At 37.5% G+C, this 15,948-nt stretch overlaps 2 protein-coding genes across 2 annotated transcripts in view; both read left to right on the plus strand.

Moving 5' to 3' along the window:
* The window catches only part of nphs1 (NPHS1 adhesion molecule, nephrin), a 40,346-nt gene extending 38,052 nt beyond the window's left edge, over window positions 1–2,294 (plus strand). The window contains exons 28-30 of the mRNA XM_023964548.2: window positions 542–623; window positions 712–875; window positions 1,005–2,294. Coding sequence (XP_023820316.1) covers window positions 542–623; window positions 712–875; window positions 1,005–1,082 — 324 coding nt within the window. The 3' untranslated portion in view covers window positions 1,083–2,294. The remainder of the gene's footprint in view (window positions 1–541; window positions 624–711; window positions 876–1,004) is intronic.
* A 4,068-nt stretch (window positions 2,295–6,362) lies between these two features.
* On the plus strand, window positions 6,363–15,725 carry fxyd5 (FXYD domain containing ion transport regulator 5). The gene is made up of 9 exons (XM_004078070.5): window positions 6,363–6,571; window positions 7,729–7,774; window positions 12,571–12,654; window positions 12,742–12,867; window positions 13,866–13,922; window positions 14,336–14,365; window positions 14,460–14,534; window positions 14,621–14,666; window positions 15,357–15,725. Exons 1-9 carry the CDS (start codon window positions 6,530–6,532, stop codon window positions 15,379–15,381), a joined length of 531 nt encoding a protein of 176 aa, XP_004078118.1. The 5' UTR covers window positions 6,363–6,529; the 3' UTR covers window positions 15,382–15,725.
* Window positions 15,726–15,948: the final 223 nt, after the last annotated feature.

The raw sequence follows: 15,948 nt of genomic DNA on the forward strand, positions 1-15,948 counted from the left end.
GAGCACAGAGACGGAACATTGATCAATACCTCACAATTAGCATTGAAAATACGCATCGATCTTCTTGAAATTATCATTTTGTACTTCAAAAAAGGCCAACGAGCATTTGAACCTGAAGAAAACTGTTTAGGAAGGTAAAAGAAAACAGATAGCACTGTGCTGTCAGAACATAATGACTCCCTGGAGGCAGAGTTTCCCTCAACATTAATTTAACTCTAAAAAATGTTCCTGTTGAGTGTAAATTCAACTAGAAACCACTTTTATCTTTACATACAGGTGTAGGAGGAATCTATTACAGAACCTCTGAGATATTTTTGTATAGCACAAAGTACAGTAAATAGTGGCTAACACCTCTTATCAGTGCAGTATTCCATTTCTCAAGGTCAGGGAGAAAATAATTTGGTTGATCCAACCTTCTGAGAGTTCACTGTTGTCCCTTCTATTCCTCAAAGATATAGAAGCACGAGGAATAGCCATTTGGAGGGAGTACTATGAGGTAAAAGCCAATTTGATGTTATCTTTTCTGTTTCACAATTTTCAGGACGACTCCCATTATTATTACCATCCTACCATTGAGTACAGACCATCTCTCCGTCCGGTCCCCGAGGAAAGACGTGGCCTTGGTGAGACCCAATTATGTCTTTGGCCAAACAACAGTAAACACATTTATCACTTGTATGATGTAATCATCCCCATTTGTGTTTTGTCCAGGTGTTCACGATGTCTCCCACCTTCCTGTGAACCCTGACAACCATGTATATGAGGATGTAATGGAGACGGGAATGTTCCGGGACACAGTGGGCCCTTCCCTCCCTTTCCCTGACCACAGATTGACTCAACAGAGGAGTAACTGGAGGTCAGCGACCTACCATCAGGTCTGTTAAACCCTCACCTACAACATTAATAATGCATTTCACAAATAAAGAGAAAAGAAAAGATGTTTTAATGTTAAATTGTAGCGTTTTGCATAATCATAATGCTGATTTTGATGTGTCTTTTGATAGGGTTTCAATAGAGGGCAGTCCGTGGACGTTCAGGCCCAGAGGGATCTACCTTTTGAACTGCGAGGAGAATTAGTCTAAAGAGACAAGATATGTTCAAACAAACACCATCAGCACTGGTGTTGATGTAATGTTGTATAACAGCTAGACCATTTATTTTTCCTTTTAAAATGTTTTGCTTAAATCTTAGCACATTTTTACCCTGGCAAATTTTGTTAGGTTGAAAAAAAAAGAAAAAGAAATCCACTGCAGTGCATCAAATCATCTAAAAAAAACATGCAGCTATAAAAGCATTTAGTTCTATCAAAACCAATTACAAACTTGATATGTAAGGCTACATTCACACCAAGCTAAATGCAAATTCTTGAACGTGCTTTTAGACCGTGGTTTTCGGACAGGATAAGATGGGAGGATATTCTTTTTATTTTTTTTTGTTTTACTGTTTACCACAGTATGTCTGCCACCTACAGTTGGAAAAGGCTTTGTGTGAAATGTCAAACTAGTGGAATCTTGCTCTAGGCTTATTCTTTCACAGCTCTATATATAAAAGACTCTGTGATTTTTAATTCTTTCTGGCCACAAACCACAATTACTAATGTCTCCTCCATGATTAATTTTCAAATGGTTGGTACTTCAGTGAATTAAAAGGGATGTCATCCATTTGTCATTACCAAATCCCTGATTGGTCAAAGTTCAACCTGCTTTAACTTTCAACACACATTCAGTAGACATGTGTTTAATACAAAGAGCCCAAAAACAATTGTAAAAACTTGCTTGGCCCCAAACCAACATTTACACACGCTTACATAGACTTTTCATTGAAAGTGGTCACTTAAACGTGTGTTGCCGAGGGGTGTCAACATAGTTTAGTACAAAGGCTTAATGATACACCATCACTTTCTGCCTGTTTTTGGACTATTGCACCAGGATTCACCTACAGGAAACAAAGTCCTCTCGTGTTCAGACAGAGCAGAGTTGATTTGTTTGGTCTAAACCGGAGTTTGAGCAGTTTTTTACATTTACGTAAAGAAAATTGACTATCGATGAGTGCAAACAATCTAGTGTGAAACCAAGCTTAACAGAATTTCCTTTGTTGAATCTTAACTCATGCAAAATATATTTCACTTAATTTTAGTTTTGACTAAGCACATTGACTAATATTAGCCATGACAACAAAGTGAATACCGGTAATCATTTTAATTGTTGTTTTTTTTTACCTTTTCAGCTTTAATTTTGAAATGCAGATTATTGGTATTGCTATGACTTTCTCTTTATATTAAATCTTTTTTGCTGTTATTGTTTCTCTTTTACTGTTGCTTTTTCTTGGAGCCAGGTTGGGGTCACTACCCACAGTATAGTTTTTGCCTGCAGCTAGACGTGAATCAGTTGAACAGAGACAAAACTGCACTGACGTGTGCTTGGACGGCAGTGGAGCAGAAGCAGCGTAGACGCACTGCGCCACCCAAGCAGCCATCATCCTCTTGACCCATCTGGCTTCAACATTTTCCAGCATGTAACCAGACGAAAAGCTGATGACAGGACCCTGCCATGCCCCCTATCCCCCCCTAGCTGGTCAATGGGAATCTCTAAAATGGAATCATATTGAGTGGGGTTTAGCCCAGTAATGTGTTCAGGAGGATAAGCCAAATCTGCGTCCACACTTTAATCCTGTTTTCTCTCAGAGGGAAGTTCAGCTCACAACACCGGTGAGGGGGAGAAACCATGCCGGGAATTTGTCTCAGAGAGAGTGGGCAGACAGAGAGAGATTGAGAACAGAGGAGAGGACGGCTAAGCTGCAGCAGTAGCCACCACTGCAGAAGTAGACATTCCTTCTCTGTTTGGAGGAGATACTGTTTGCTTTTTTCTTTCTCTGCACAGAAAGTTATATTGCATTAGTGACATTCATATAGAGAGGATCTGAAAAACATAATGTAAAAAAATCTATAAAATATCAAGCCAAAGGAAATAAAAGGATCAAATATCAAAGAAGGTTAATAGAAATTTAGTAACTATATCAGTGTGTGTGTGTGTGTGTGTGTGTGTGTGTATATACATGTATGTATATATCTATATCTATATATAGATATAGATATATATATAGATACATATGGAAAAGCCATTTGTTCTGATGGAAAGCAGTTTTTCAAGTCCAAGATACTTCTACCACAGTAATTACCGGTACTATCACTTGCTTAATGTTTTTACTGTTTCCTCCAAAAATGATATTTTTCCAAAAAATTATAAAATAGTTAAACAATAGAAGTTTGTTACATTTTAGGAAAACAGTATTGATTATTGGTTAAATAAAAAAGTGAAAGTTGATAAGGTTTTTAAAGGAAAGTAAGATTCACATTGATTTGAATAAGGAAATACTCAAAAATGCATTTTCAATATTAATTTTGCACAACATATATCACCATATCATGAGAAAAATGCTACGAGAACATGTTAAAAACACCAAAAACACCATTTCCATTGGAGTGGGTCTTTAAGAAACCTGAAAGAGACTGTTACACAGCCACACTATTAATTAAAGCCTCACAGCATTTAATGCAAATATACAGAAATACTCATAAAGAAACTTTTAGATTGCATCAAATAATTACTAATTCAGAAATCTGTGGGGGGGTTTCATGGCTGATCAAGATTCAGATTTCTTTATAATTAACATGAAGCTTTAGATGACTGGTTGTCAAAGTTTCCATAGCTGTGTTCCTACAGAGGGTTATAAATACACCATGTTTCCACTTCCAGCTTCTGCGTCTGTCTCTCTCAAAATTTAGTGAGTCTGTGTCACACGGTGCACGCTTGTGTCTGCACATCCAAGATAACAAACACTGAAGTCATGTAATTCCTTCCCTAAATGCTTTGTTTTTATTTATTTTCTATTTTCAATGAAAATGCTCTGCAGTCACTTCTCTGGAAAAATTAAGCACATTGTTAGTGCAAAAATATTTACCTATGCAGGATGAGAGATGACATTTGTAAAAAACCCAAAATGCCTTTTTTCAGCTCAAGCAGGAACACTAATCTGCTGAAGCTGAAGCCTGACAGCTCAATGCTGCATGTCAACTTCTATTTTTCCTCACTCGCCTCGTGAACATCTTGATGTGTTGTTTTCAAAAGAATCTCAAGGGACTTCTAACAGACAAGCGGATGGAGTGTACAATTAAGCCAAAAGAAGAAAAGAAAAACACCTTTCATTACCTCATCTCTTGGAGGGCTTTCACATCTATGCGTATGATCAAATACAGTAACTTTAACAGGTTCCGCTACCTGTGCGAAAAGAAATATGAATGCAGCCTCTCAGATGTTATTATTATTATTATTATAGCTGCTCAAAATTTGTCAGTTCAATCCAGATGGAAGTCACACAAAACACAATAACTTAAACAAATTGCAGCCTGATTTGGCTGGAAGCTGTAACACGTGTTGTGGAAATGTGAGAACAATGTTCCGCTCGCAAAGAATACAACTGAAAAACCATACAAAACATAAGACCATATGGGTAACTAGGAAGCTGAAATGTATTGATTTACTAATGCTGATCACATAGAAGGGAGCGCACACCTTTACATTGAATATGTAATGTGTCATGTTTACTGCATAAAAAGATTGGCTAGAAAAACAAAAAATATTTATAGTTTTAAAGTCCCACTCAGATCATCTTTTGATTTATTGTAAAACCGTTCCCTGTGGTCTTTCATTTATAATTTTGCCATTTTGAGCCAAAATTTAAAAAACGGTGTTGTTTTCTAGGACATAGTTTCTGCAGAGCAGCAGGAGTTCATCAGAAATTTGCCTCTGAGTTGTGAGCCAGCCAGACTAAGACTGCCCTCATTTCCCATCATCTATTTGTTTTCACTCCTGCTAGCTAACAGCCCTACACTCTCCCAACCTAACATTAGCGGTGCTACAAAAATGGTGAGCAATATCTAAGAAATCCAGCTGCACACTTTTGAGCTAGATTTTAATCTTAATTTTCTTTCTATATGACCTCCATCATGAAAGAAATGCCACAAGAACATGTTAAAAAACTAACATGTTGCTAAATATAGTTTTTATCAGAGAAAAATAATAAAAAAATCAAAATGCTGTTTGTACATAACACAAAAAACAGCTGGCACAGAGGAGTCCAGCTTATGTGCTTTTAAAAGTTGAATGTTTTCATTTTCTTCTGAATAAAATATTTAAGCAGTCAACCAACCCAGGGCAAAAACTGTTGTTGGTTTCTCTTCTGGGTCAAATAGTTTCTATGCAGGTCATTTCACCACCAGCACTCTTTTAGCAAAGGTCACATGGTTAGAATTCATGCAGAATGTGTTATGATGTCTTTCTGACAGGAAAAATGCTTTTTTTGAAGGGGTATTTATTTATTATTATTTTTGCTTTCTGTAAAAATGATGTGCAGCCCATGGCTGTGACATGCATGTATTACCTCCATGGAGGCATTTGTTGACTTCATTTTCATTTTTTCCATTTGCATGACAGTTGAGATAAAGCACTGGGGTAACTCACAAGTTTTGCTGAGAGACAAAACGAGTATACAAAGCACAAGGAAGGGTGGAGACTTTTAGTGAACTAACACTCAAATTACTTAATAAAAAGAGATCGGCTAAATAAAACTGACAGTAAACATTATCTGGTCAATGCAAACACCTATAATCTATAAAATATTTTGAATGTAAACATTTTGAAAACATGTTTGTTTCATGAAATATTCTAAAAAAAAAAAAAAAATCATCAAAAAGCTCATGTAAAAAAGGAGAACACATAAACAGCTGACTGGAAAACGCCCCCAGCACTGTGGACAAAGACTGATTCATCTACTCAAGTGGACAAATTGCAGTCTTTGTCTACTGTAACGGCTTACTTCTGTATAATTCAGTCTGGTAATGTTGTTAGGACACAATCCTAACTTCCACTCTGAAGTACTGGTTTCAATTTAAGCTATAGAATGAAAAGGAGAAGATGGAAAGTAAGAACAATACTTGTGAAAAACGAAACATTTATAAAAGCCAAAGGTTTTTCCCTTAATTTCAAGTGACTAAAAACCCAACTGATGACTTGCAGTCATGCTGACAGAAATGTCAAGAAGGGATGAGTAATAAATGAAACAGTCAAATGAAGGCGTATAATGAACTTTTTCTCCTGTCTGTCAATAACGGCAGCATTCTCATGTTACAAGGTTAAACATTCATGTTTGTGAGGCAGCAGCGTGTGCATGCATAACAGGTGGGACAGTAGATGGAGGAAGAACAGAGTGGAGCCACTGTGCTGCTAAACTGCTGAGCTGCGGACAGAAATGTTAGTAAAAGTGAAAAACGGGAATTCAAAGAGCTTGTAGAGGAGCGCTGTGACACAGAACAAGAGTGGGTGAGGGAGAGAAGACTGAAACAGAGTTAAGGCAGTTGGATGAGGAGGAAGTGGCAGGGGTGAGCACATGGGTGTGGCCGGGCAGCAGCTGCCTCACCACTTTTTCAAAAGTGACAGATGAAGACAGCCTGCGTGGATGAGAAGGCTTTTGGATGCGACCTGGAACACAAATGACTCACAGGATGGACTCTAAGGTAAGCATGATCGTCTGGATGAAGGACTGCATATTAAAAGGCTCAGGGCTGTTTGAGGGAAGCAGACTGAAAGGAAATGATGAAGGATGAGAGAAAAATGGGGGAGCAAGGAGATGGAGAGTGAATGAGAGTACTATTTGTGACAAACAGGTAGATGGGTCAGGGTAGCAAAAGGGAAAGACGCCCAGAGGAAACAGGCCTCATCCTGACATATGCTCTGGAGTGAGATGAAGATTGGCATGACCTGCTAATCTGAGCTGTCAAAGCTCATGACATCCACAGACGCTCTCTCGTCAGTCTGCTTCCAGCCTGGAGGATGAGCTGCCACCAGTAAGAGTCAAAGATCAAGATTCATTTTCTGCTGGGAGGTGTACTCCATGGCCAAGACTTCCATCTGTCACCCTACCTGCTTTTGTTGTACCCGCATGGGAGTTGTGTTTCTCTCTAAAGCTGCAGGATCACAAAGGCTTGAACATAATTTTCAATCTTATATAGATTTTTTTAAGCTACATGTTGAGGGGGTAGTGCAACTTTGTTTTTTTTTTCTGTGTTTCCACAGATCTAAAGATTGCTAGGCCTCAAGATCACCATGATCTAAAAAATATAACACATTTCAACGCCAACTTTTAATTGGCGACAGCTTTCAATCGTCATGCAGCTTTATTTACACAGCTACCAGAGTCAAACAGTGATATGCAGTGTATGTAGGAGGGCTGAACAGATAGAATGTGGCCTCAATCACTCATTTTTGACAGATTGAAACAGATTTCTCGTGTTTGTGTTTCAAAGTAAGGATCTGTTTTCTGTCATGCTGCGAGTAGCATGAAGGATGATAAATGAGGAAGGAGAAGCAGCCATGTGTTGCAAAGCGTCAATGAGCACATCTTCCTGTTGGTGGAAATTTCCTATCCACATGGCTCAGACGTTATCGCCTCACTCATTTATAAGAAACCTCGTAAGACGGCTCATGCATCTGCAAATTTTAATATTTCGGTCTCTAATGTTACCAGCTATAGACCTATTTCATCTGCATCACAATAAATGTTGATGAAATCAGATAAAACAATTGCGTCTGCTAAAAAAGCTAGTTTTAGTTTTTAAACTAATGCAACATGTATGTATAATACTGTCTGAATTATGTTTTTTTTTTTTTTTAGGTCTTCATGGCCTATTTACTATTGTTCCTGCTCGTCACGTTAAAAGGTGAGTCAAGAAAATTCAAACTGGCACAGCATTGGTTCATAGTTAAACACACTAACAGCAGAAAGCAGAAGTTGTGGTTGATATGAAACTTTTACCCACCAACAGACTGCCAGCCCACATAGATAGATAGATAGATGACTTTATTAATCCCACAATGGGGAAATTTCATATCTGTGGCAGCAACACGACATTCAGAAATAATCTATATAATATAACATCAATAAAGGACATCACAAATGACATTTATATTAGATAATTAAAAATATTACTAAAATTATTATGAAAAATTATTATCAAAAATGAGATTCCTATTAAATAAAGAAATAAATATTAAATATTAAATAAATACAGCTGCAAAAGTGTAAAAAACATGCGGTCTGCAAAACATGTAAACTGTAAAAAAACATTACAAATTTTTTCAAAATACAGAAATAACTAATGAAGTTCACACCAAAAACAAAAACAAACAACTGTTCAGGAACAAAAAAACAATTTAAAATTGAAAAACAACAACTACAACAAAAGTAAATGAATCAATGACTAAACAGAAAAACACCCCTGGGACCGTGGAGTGTCACTTTGACACGGTGTTGTACAGTCTGATGGCTGTGGGGAGGAATGACCTGCGGTAGCGCTCCTTCTTACACTGAGGGTGCAACAGTCTTGTGCTGAAGGAGCTGGTCAGCGCCTCTACAGTTTGGTGCAGGGGGTGGGAGGGGTTATCCAAGATGGATGTCAGCTTCGCTAACATCCTCCTGTCCGCCACCTCCTCGATGGACTCAAGTGTGCAGCCCAGGACAGAGCCGGCCTTCCTAACCAGTTTGTTTAGCCTCTTCAAGTCTCTGCCTGCACTGCCCCCCGCCCAGCACACAACTCCATAAAGGACCACTGAGGCCACCACAGTGTCGTAAAAGGTCCTCAGCAGCTGTCTGCACACGCCAAAAGCCCTCAGTCTCCTCAGCAGGTGAAGGCGACTCTGGCCCCTCCTGTACAGAGCATCCGTGTTGTTGGACCAGTCCAGTCTGTTGTTCAGGTGAACACCCAGATATTTAAATGTGTCCACGACCTCAATGTCTGAACCCTGGATGTTCACCGGTGACTGTGGTGGTGAGGACCTCTTGAAGTCCAGGATCAGCTCCTTTGTCTTGCTGGTGTTAAGCAGCAGGTGGTTAACTTCACACCAGCTAACAAAGTCGGAGATGACCCCCCTGTACTCCTGCTCATCCCCCCCTGATACACAGCCCACAATGGCACTGTCATCTGAGAACTTCTGCAGATGGCAGTGGTGGGAGTCGTAGGTGAAGTCTGATGTGTACAGGGTAAACAGGAATGGGGAGAGCACAGTCCCTTGAGGTGCCCCCGTGGCTGCAGACCACCACATCAGACACACAGTCATGCAGCCTCACAAACTGTGGCCTGTCTGTGAGGTAGTTGATGGTCCAAGCAGTGAGGGGTTGGTGCACACCTGCAACCTCCAGCTTCCTCCTCAGCAGTGATGGCTGAATTGTGTTGAAAGCACTGGAGAAATTGACATCTAATTGTTATCTAATTTATATATATATATATATATATATATATATATATATATATATATATATATATATATATATATATATATATAATTTATCTAGTTATCTAATTGAAATTAGACATCTAATTGTTGATGACATTGTTAAAACTCAAACCCCAAAATTAAAAAAATAAAACAATAAAAAATGAATATAAGGCATATTTTACAGATTTACATTCATCCACAACATATAGTCCTGGGAGTTTGTATGTTCTCATATGCATGCATACTGTAGGTTTTCACCGCAGCACCATTCCTCCCACAGTCCTGAAATATGCATTCCAGTTCAGTTGGTGAAATAGCTCCTCGCTGTGAATGTTTGTGGTAATATTTCTCTGTGACCCTGTGATAGCAGGGTGTACCCTGGCCAACAGTGATTGGGATAGGCTCCAGCATCATTAGATCCCCAAATGGGATAAAGTGGATTTGCAAAACAAATGGATACGGTCAACTGACAAGTCCGAACTGGACCGAGGTTTGCATTCAATACTTTTTAGGCTTCCGGTTTCTGAAAAAACTATTTTTCAAATTAAAATGCTACTACACTCAAAAAAAGGAAATTACCAGCCAATTAAGTTAACGAAAAAGTAACTTGTGATTTCAACAAGAAAACTTTATGTTTGTAAATCTTACGTGAATGAATCATGTCGATTGTACATAAAAATAATCCATTTAAAAGTTACTAATTTCAATCACGTTGATCCAACATGATACCATTAAATTGGATGCATTAGTAATCGCAAGGAATTGTGGGATACCATTTTCTTTGTCTATCTGGGCTGATTGGGGTCTAAGTGTGAGTTTTTGTCCATGGGTTTTATTGTCTAGCTGTTTTACTCTGTTTTAACTAGTGATTTAAACTGTTATGTTTATTTTTTTTTTGCACCATGAGTTAAAGTTTGGTAGAGGATGATGACCAACCAACCCCCTTGTGCGGCAAACTGTCAATGTTCCAATATTTAACACAGAGTTCGTGGTAATTGAGCTCCTGTCTTGTGATGGACTTTGCTGGGTAATTCATGTCTTTGATGTGAAAATTAAAAGACCCATTGGTTGTAACTTTGGAACAACATATCAATTACAGATGAATAAATAAAATTAAAGAAATAAATTGAAATTCAAGTTAAATAAACTTAATTTACTTAGGTGACCAATTGAAGTGATTCTATTAAATTGGATCAACTTTTTTCTTTTTAGAGTGACCAACAATATCAATTTAAAGTTGGGTGCAACTGCTCTATTTAAAATGAATCAACTTAAATTTATTAGTTTGAACCTAAATACATTAAGTTGACCCAACCTAAATACATTAAGTAGGACCAACATGATTCATTTTTGTTAAAGTAACGCAATCTAATCATGTGGAAATCCTTTCCATAATTTTTTTATGTTCATTCAAAGTGAACGTTTTTTGAGTGTACAAGAAATTTTGTTTAAAAGCCAAAATCTGAAGTAGTAGATTTTTCTTTTTTTTCCAGAGGACAAAGATTCAGTGAAGTAAAGTTGTTGATTTCTAGAGATGTTTCTGATTTGTAAATAATTCAATAAAAGCGACGTCACAGTTTTCGTTTTTCTTTTATTTGAATATCAATATAACACTGAGAACTCAACCAAGTCTTAGATCATCTTTCAGAGTAAAAAAGATGTATCATAATTTTTTTTCATAGATCCGGATTCATTCTGCATTTCTGAACAAAGAGGAACATTTTCTGTGCTCGAGTTTCTTAGCAGATGCCTTCCTAATCCACCCCTGCTGTAGGAAAATTCATAAATGTCTTATTTCACAAGTTGACACAGATCAGCTACTTTATTCGACTGAATCTTCATTCTCTGTAAAATGTTTGCAGCTGCTTTAAATTTCAAAGTTATGACGAAGATTTGTCCTGTAAAGTCAAAGGGGATGCTAACCACCAGATGCCAACTTTAGCCGCGTCCAACTTTTAAGGTGTGATGGATAAGTAAAGCAATGACGCAAACAAAAAACAAAACAGAAGAAAATCTGTTTTTAACAGTTTTGTGTTCTATCACAAAAGTGGGGCATTCTGGGTTGGCAGGTCAGGGACTCATAGTCCGAGAACATTTTCGAAGACAAGACAGATCAATAGAGAAAACGGCTGCATATGTAGGATAGTTTAATGTAAACCATTAAGTACTATATGAGCAGTTTATAGCTTACAGTATTTCCAAGGGGTGTAATGATTATTCGACTTAATCAATGAATCGATTTATATTCCAATGATCCAACTAGATTGATCTGTCTGAGGCAAGTTGGTAATCGGATTAACCTGTACTATTTTAAAATTGTTTCAAAATAAAATAAATTGATTCTACAGTGGATTTATTTTACTTTAACGTAAAAACGACTAAGTGCCATCACAGTGGACAACACATGTAATGGCAGCAAAAAATGATCAAGCCATCATTCCAGTCCAATGTGTGGAAACACCTAGAATTTTGCAGACATGTGACCATACACTGTCATAGAATGTTCTAATAATGCTCTGTTTATATTTTTTTTTTTTACAAATTACGATATGAATTGAATTGTTGTTAAAGTGAATTTTACACTCAAACTATTTCCCCTGCATTGTATTGTGAAAAAATGTGGTAGGTATTCATGTCCCTAAAGTATATAACTACAGTCAAACATTATCCTATAAACAGTAGGAAGTCATATGTTTAGTGAAAAATATTAAAATGAGTAAAACGACCAAAAAACCTGCAACTGTTGACTATCCAAGACCAACTCTGAGGTTACACAATAAATATCAAACATTAAAATCTAAAGAATTAGTTACAAACAAATCTTTTGACTCCATTATTGTGTTAATTGACGAGTATTTCTTAAAGCAGCCAGAATTACAGCTTTCACCCTACGAAGTAGGTTTTTGTGGAGCTTTATCACTAATTGGAAGGTGGTGAGTGAAAAAACAGACAAGGGGCCTTCTGTCCCTGAGTCTCACTCAACAATCTGGCTTTGTTGTACTCTGAGGTTGCCTCCCAGCCGTGCTCACAGGAATAACACTGTGACATAGTGCATCTGCAGGCCTCTCTCCCCGGCATGACCAGACACATTCTGCAGTCTGGCTTTAGCCAGAAATGACAGCGTTGTTGGAAAAACTGTGACATGAAACAACAGCGGGTTTATTCTTCCTGAGAAAGAAGTCTGCTTCTATTTGACAGCTAATATTTGTTTGTCTATGTTATTTAACCTGTTCTCCTGCAGTGTCGTGGGCTCAAACCAGTGTTCCAGTAACTCAAAATACCCCTGTGCTCAACACTACTGCTCTCCCTTCTACAGTTCCCACGGGTAAAACATTTGTAAAGTTCACCTTCGTTTGAATTTCACCCTAAAAGGTTTTCATTTGCATTTCATTTGTTCGTTCATTGTAACCAGAAGGAAGCAGCGTCACCAGAGAAGCTAACTCCACCCAGGAAACTACGCTTGCTAAACAAACCACAAACCAACAAACGCTCACCAGCAACTCAGTCAAGAACGCCACTTCAGAAGCAACCCCAACAGGTAGTGTGGTGTAACATTTGTGTGATACACAGCATTCGCAACGTCATTTCCTCTGAAGATTTAGCTGTTACCAAGGAAAATGCAAAGCCACAAGCAACAGCCATGGCAACAGTGGGTGACAATCTACACCCTCAGCTTCCTCATATTTAAAAAACTGACTTGGTGTAAATATGCAGTTGACTGTCTAAATTAAAATGAGCTTTTCATTATAATATAATATTTCTGCATAGCTGACAGCTTTTGTGTCCCATCAGAAGACAGAAATCTACTATTTTTAGCACGTTTCCTTTGAGGAACATCTGAAACAGTGTAGCCCTTACCCTAAGAGAGTGTCCAACTTTTACTACATTTAAGAATGAAACATCAAATTTGACTTAAATCCAACCAACAATGCAAACACACTCCTGAGGAGGCCATGTTCTGCTTCCCAAACTGCACGAAGCTGCAAATGTAAATATTGTATGTCAGTGTTGGATATCACATCTTAACTGTTTAAATGGTTTAATTATTATAGACAATTTACCAATTTACATGTAAGCGTTTGATAAACTGTAGAGACTAACCTCCAAACTCCAACTGACTTTTTATAGTACTTGTAATTTTAACTGTCACTATTGTGTGTTTTTGCTGTTTGTTGTTGGCAAACTTACACTTTGCCCTGTTGAAAATTTGCTTTGCTGCTAACATTGAAACATTTACAGAAATGTTCATTAATGTGCACTGTCCCTGATCAAATAAATATTAATTAAATAAGATGCCTTGAGTAGGATCATAGCTGCTTTTAATATCCTAAAAAATACTTATGTAGACATAAAATATTAGTCTAAATTTCAGAAATTTATATTTAAGCTGATAGATGCTGAAAAGTGTGAAAGGGGTTGGAAAACGAGCCCAAATTATTATTATTTTTTTTTCCATCATTATTTATTTTATTTTGAATTTATTTATTTTCTCTACAGAATCAAAATTAACTAAAGCTTTTATTTTCCTTTGACCAGCGACGTTGACTTCATCTCCAAAAACCACCACCCGGGGTGTTCCTCATGGTACCTATGGTAACCAATTTGATTTCTTTCCTCTGATTTTACCTCAAATACCCACTTTCATCTTGGTTTTTAGTGTTTATCGCATGAATCCCTGACTGCATCACACTTCCCAATCTCCCAAATGAAGGCCACAGCAGAGTGGCAAAACAGACTGCTTCACTTCCTTTTGTGGCAACAGATTAATCTTTGATTGATCCCCATGCTAAAGGAGATAAGATATTTGTGTCCTGATGTGAAGTGCGGGTTTACTATAGATAGAGTTTTGATACGGCATCAGCAACATGTCAGCAGAGCGAGTAGATCTATCACTCCATCGCTGACAGCTTTTCCCCTGTGTGCCTCTTTTTTTATTCCTGTTGATGCCTCCTCTGTTCAACAGTCAAACTTAAATTAATATTCTTGTCTCTATTCATTTTATATAGATCCAAAGTACGATAAAGATTTTGAGTATGGTAAGAAGTGCATTTAATTGATTTTTAAAATTTTAATGTGTTTTTTTTTATTTAAAGTCTTTTTGTTTGTTGTGTTTTTGGTTTTCATATCCAGATTACGAGTCCCTGCGAACTGCTGGGCTGATTGTTGCTGCAGTGCTTTTCGTAATGGGAATTTTAACGATTAGTTGTAAGTATGAGAACACTATAAAAGTTTTTTTCTTTTCCATAGCTTATGCTGAGCTTCAGTCTCGTCTCTCGTCTGTCTGGCTGCAGGTGGAAAGATGTGTAGACTCCCCAAGTGTCGCAAGAGGTCCTCAAAGTCAGTATTCCCACCTTCTTTTGAGCCCTTGTTGATTTCAGAAACTACCTTTTTTTTTGTTTGTAATAGAAACAGTATGAGTTTTTCTGAAAAAAATCGACAAATGCAATAATATGAGAAATGAAGCTACAGCATCCACCTTTTAGTAGATTTATGCAAGAAGAGGCAGACAAAAAAAAGCGGTCAAAGTGGCTCAAAAAGGTTTCCTTTGGAAAATACAAGAGAAACGGGATGGAGTACGTTGAAAGCATGTCAGGAATGACGACCGAATGCATGACAGCACACTTAAACATAGGAGTTTCACTATAGTGGAAATCACAAACTTCTACACAAGATGTTCATTTAGTCTGTGTTTATCTTTGGATAAATCAAGACAATGACAGTTGGGATGTTTGACGATAATAATACAGTCCATTATGCATTACTGGGAAGTAATGCTTCTCCCTTCTAATTGGGAAACCGCTGTTGAAGGATTTCAGTCATTTCTGTTACAAGCTGCTGGGTGATCCATGGCCCACAGTCAGGCACTCGTGAGTGACGACTGAGATCTTCTAATGATCCATAAATCAAAAGGAGTGACATTTAGTTTTTTGGGGACAGAAAACTAAAACACATTAGCCTGAAAACAACCTCAGATGTTCTTATTTTTAGACTTTTTCATTATTTTGTTGTGTGTTGTTTATTTTACAGGTCATATCGTGTTGTCCAAGGATAAGAAGATGAGTGACAGTTGGAAAGAAAGATGAGGAAAAAAAAAAACACCTGGCAGGATGGTTTTGTATGTGGACAGATAGATTGACACACTTCCTGGTAAAAGTCATGGGAAAAACAATGAAGAAACACAATTACTGTTGTGAGGTTGAATCATCACTCTTCATGCAGTTTTCTTCTGGATTGTAAAACTGCTCTGAAGACTAAGCTATCAGAGGAAGTAATGGGAGGTTGATTCATATTTTGTTCACATTGTCAGCCATGAAGCAAGGATGATTCAAATGACCTTTGTATCTTGCTGTTGGCAGTGTTTCACATAGGATTATCATTAAAGGTTACGAGATATAACCTCACATCGTCATTTCTTACCATTTCCTCTGGCAATTTTTGTCACTTTGCTTTGGCACGATATTAAAAAAGTGAGGTTCCTTCCTACACACACAAAAACAGATGTTTAATAATAGTGCTTGTGATTTTTAGTGGTTTCATGGTGGTGAGTAACTCCCTAGATAAAAAAACCGCATCAATCTGCACATCTTTTACCGCTTTGTGCTATTGAAACGACACACAC

The sequence above is a fragment of the Oryzias latipes genome, chromosome 16 (genome assembly GCF_053564925.1).
Source record: "Oryzias latipes strain Hd-rR chromosome 16, Olatipes_Hd-rR_3.1".
Taxonomy (NCBI): Eukaryota; Metazoa; Chordata; class Actinopteri; order Beloniformes; family Adrianichthyidae; genus Oryzias; species Oryzias latipes.

Coding starts and splice junctions, on each gene's coding strand:
- fxyd5 (XM_004078070.5), top strand. CDS start 6,530: ATGCGACCTGGAACACAAATGACTCACAGGATGGACTCTAAG. Junction 6,572..7,728: donor CTCACAGGATGGACTCTAAG/GTAAGCATGATC, acceptor TTTTTTTTTTAG/GTCTTCATGGCCTATTTACT. Junction 14,366..14,459: donor CGATAAAGATTTTGAGTATG/GTAAGAAGTGCA, acceptor TTTCATATCCAG/ATTACGAGTCCCTGCGAACT.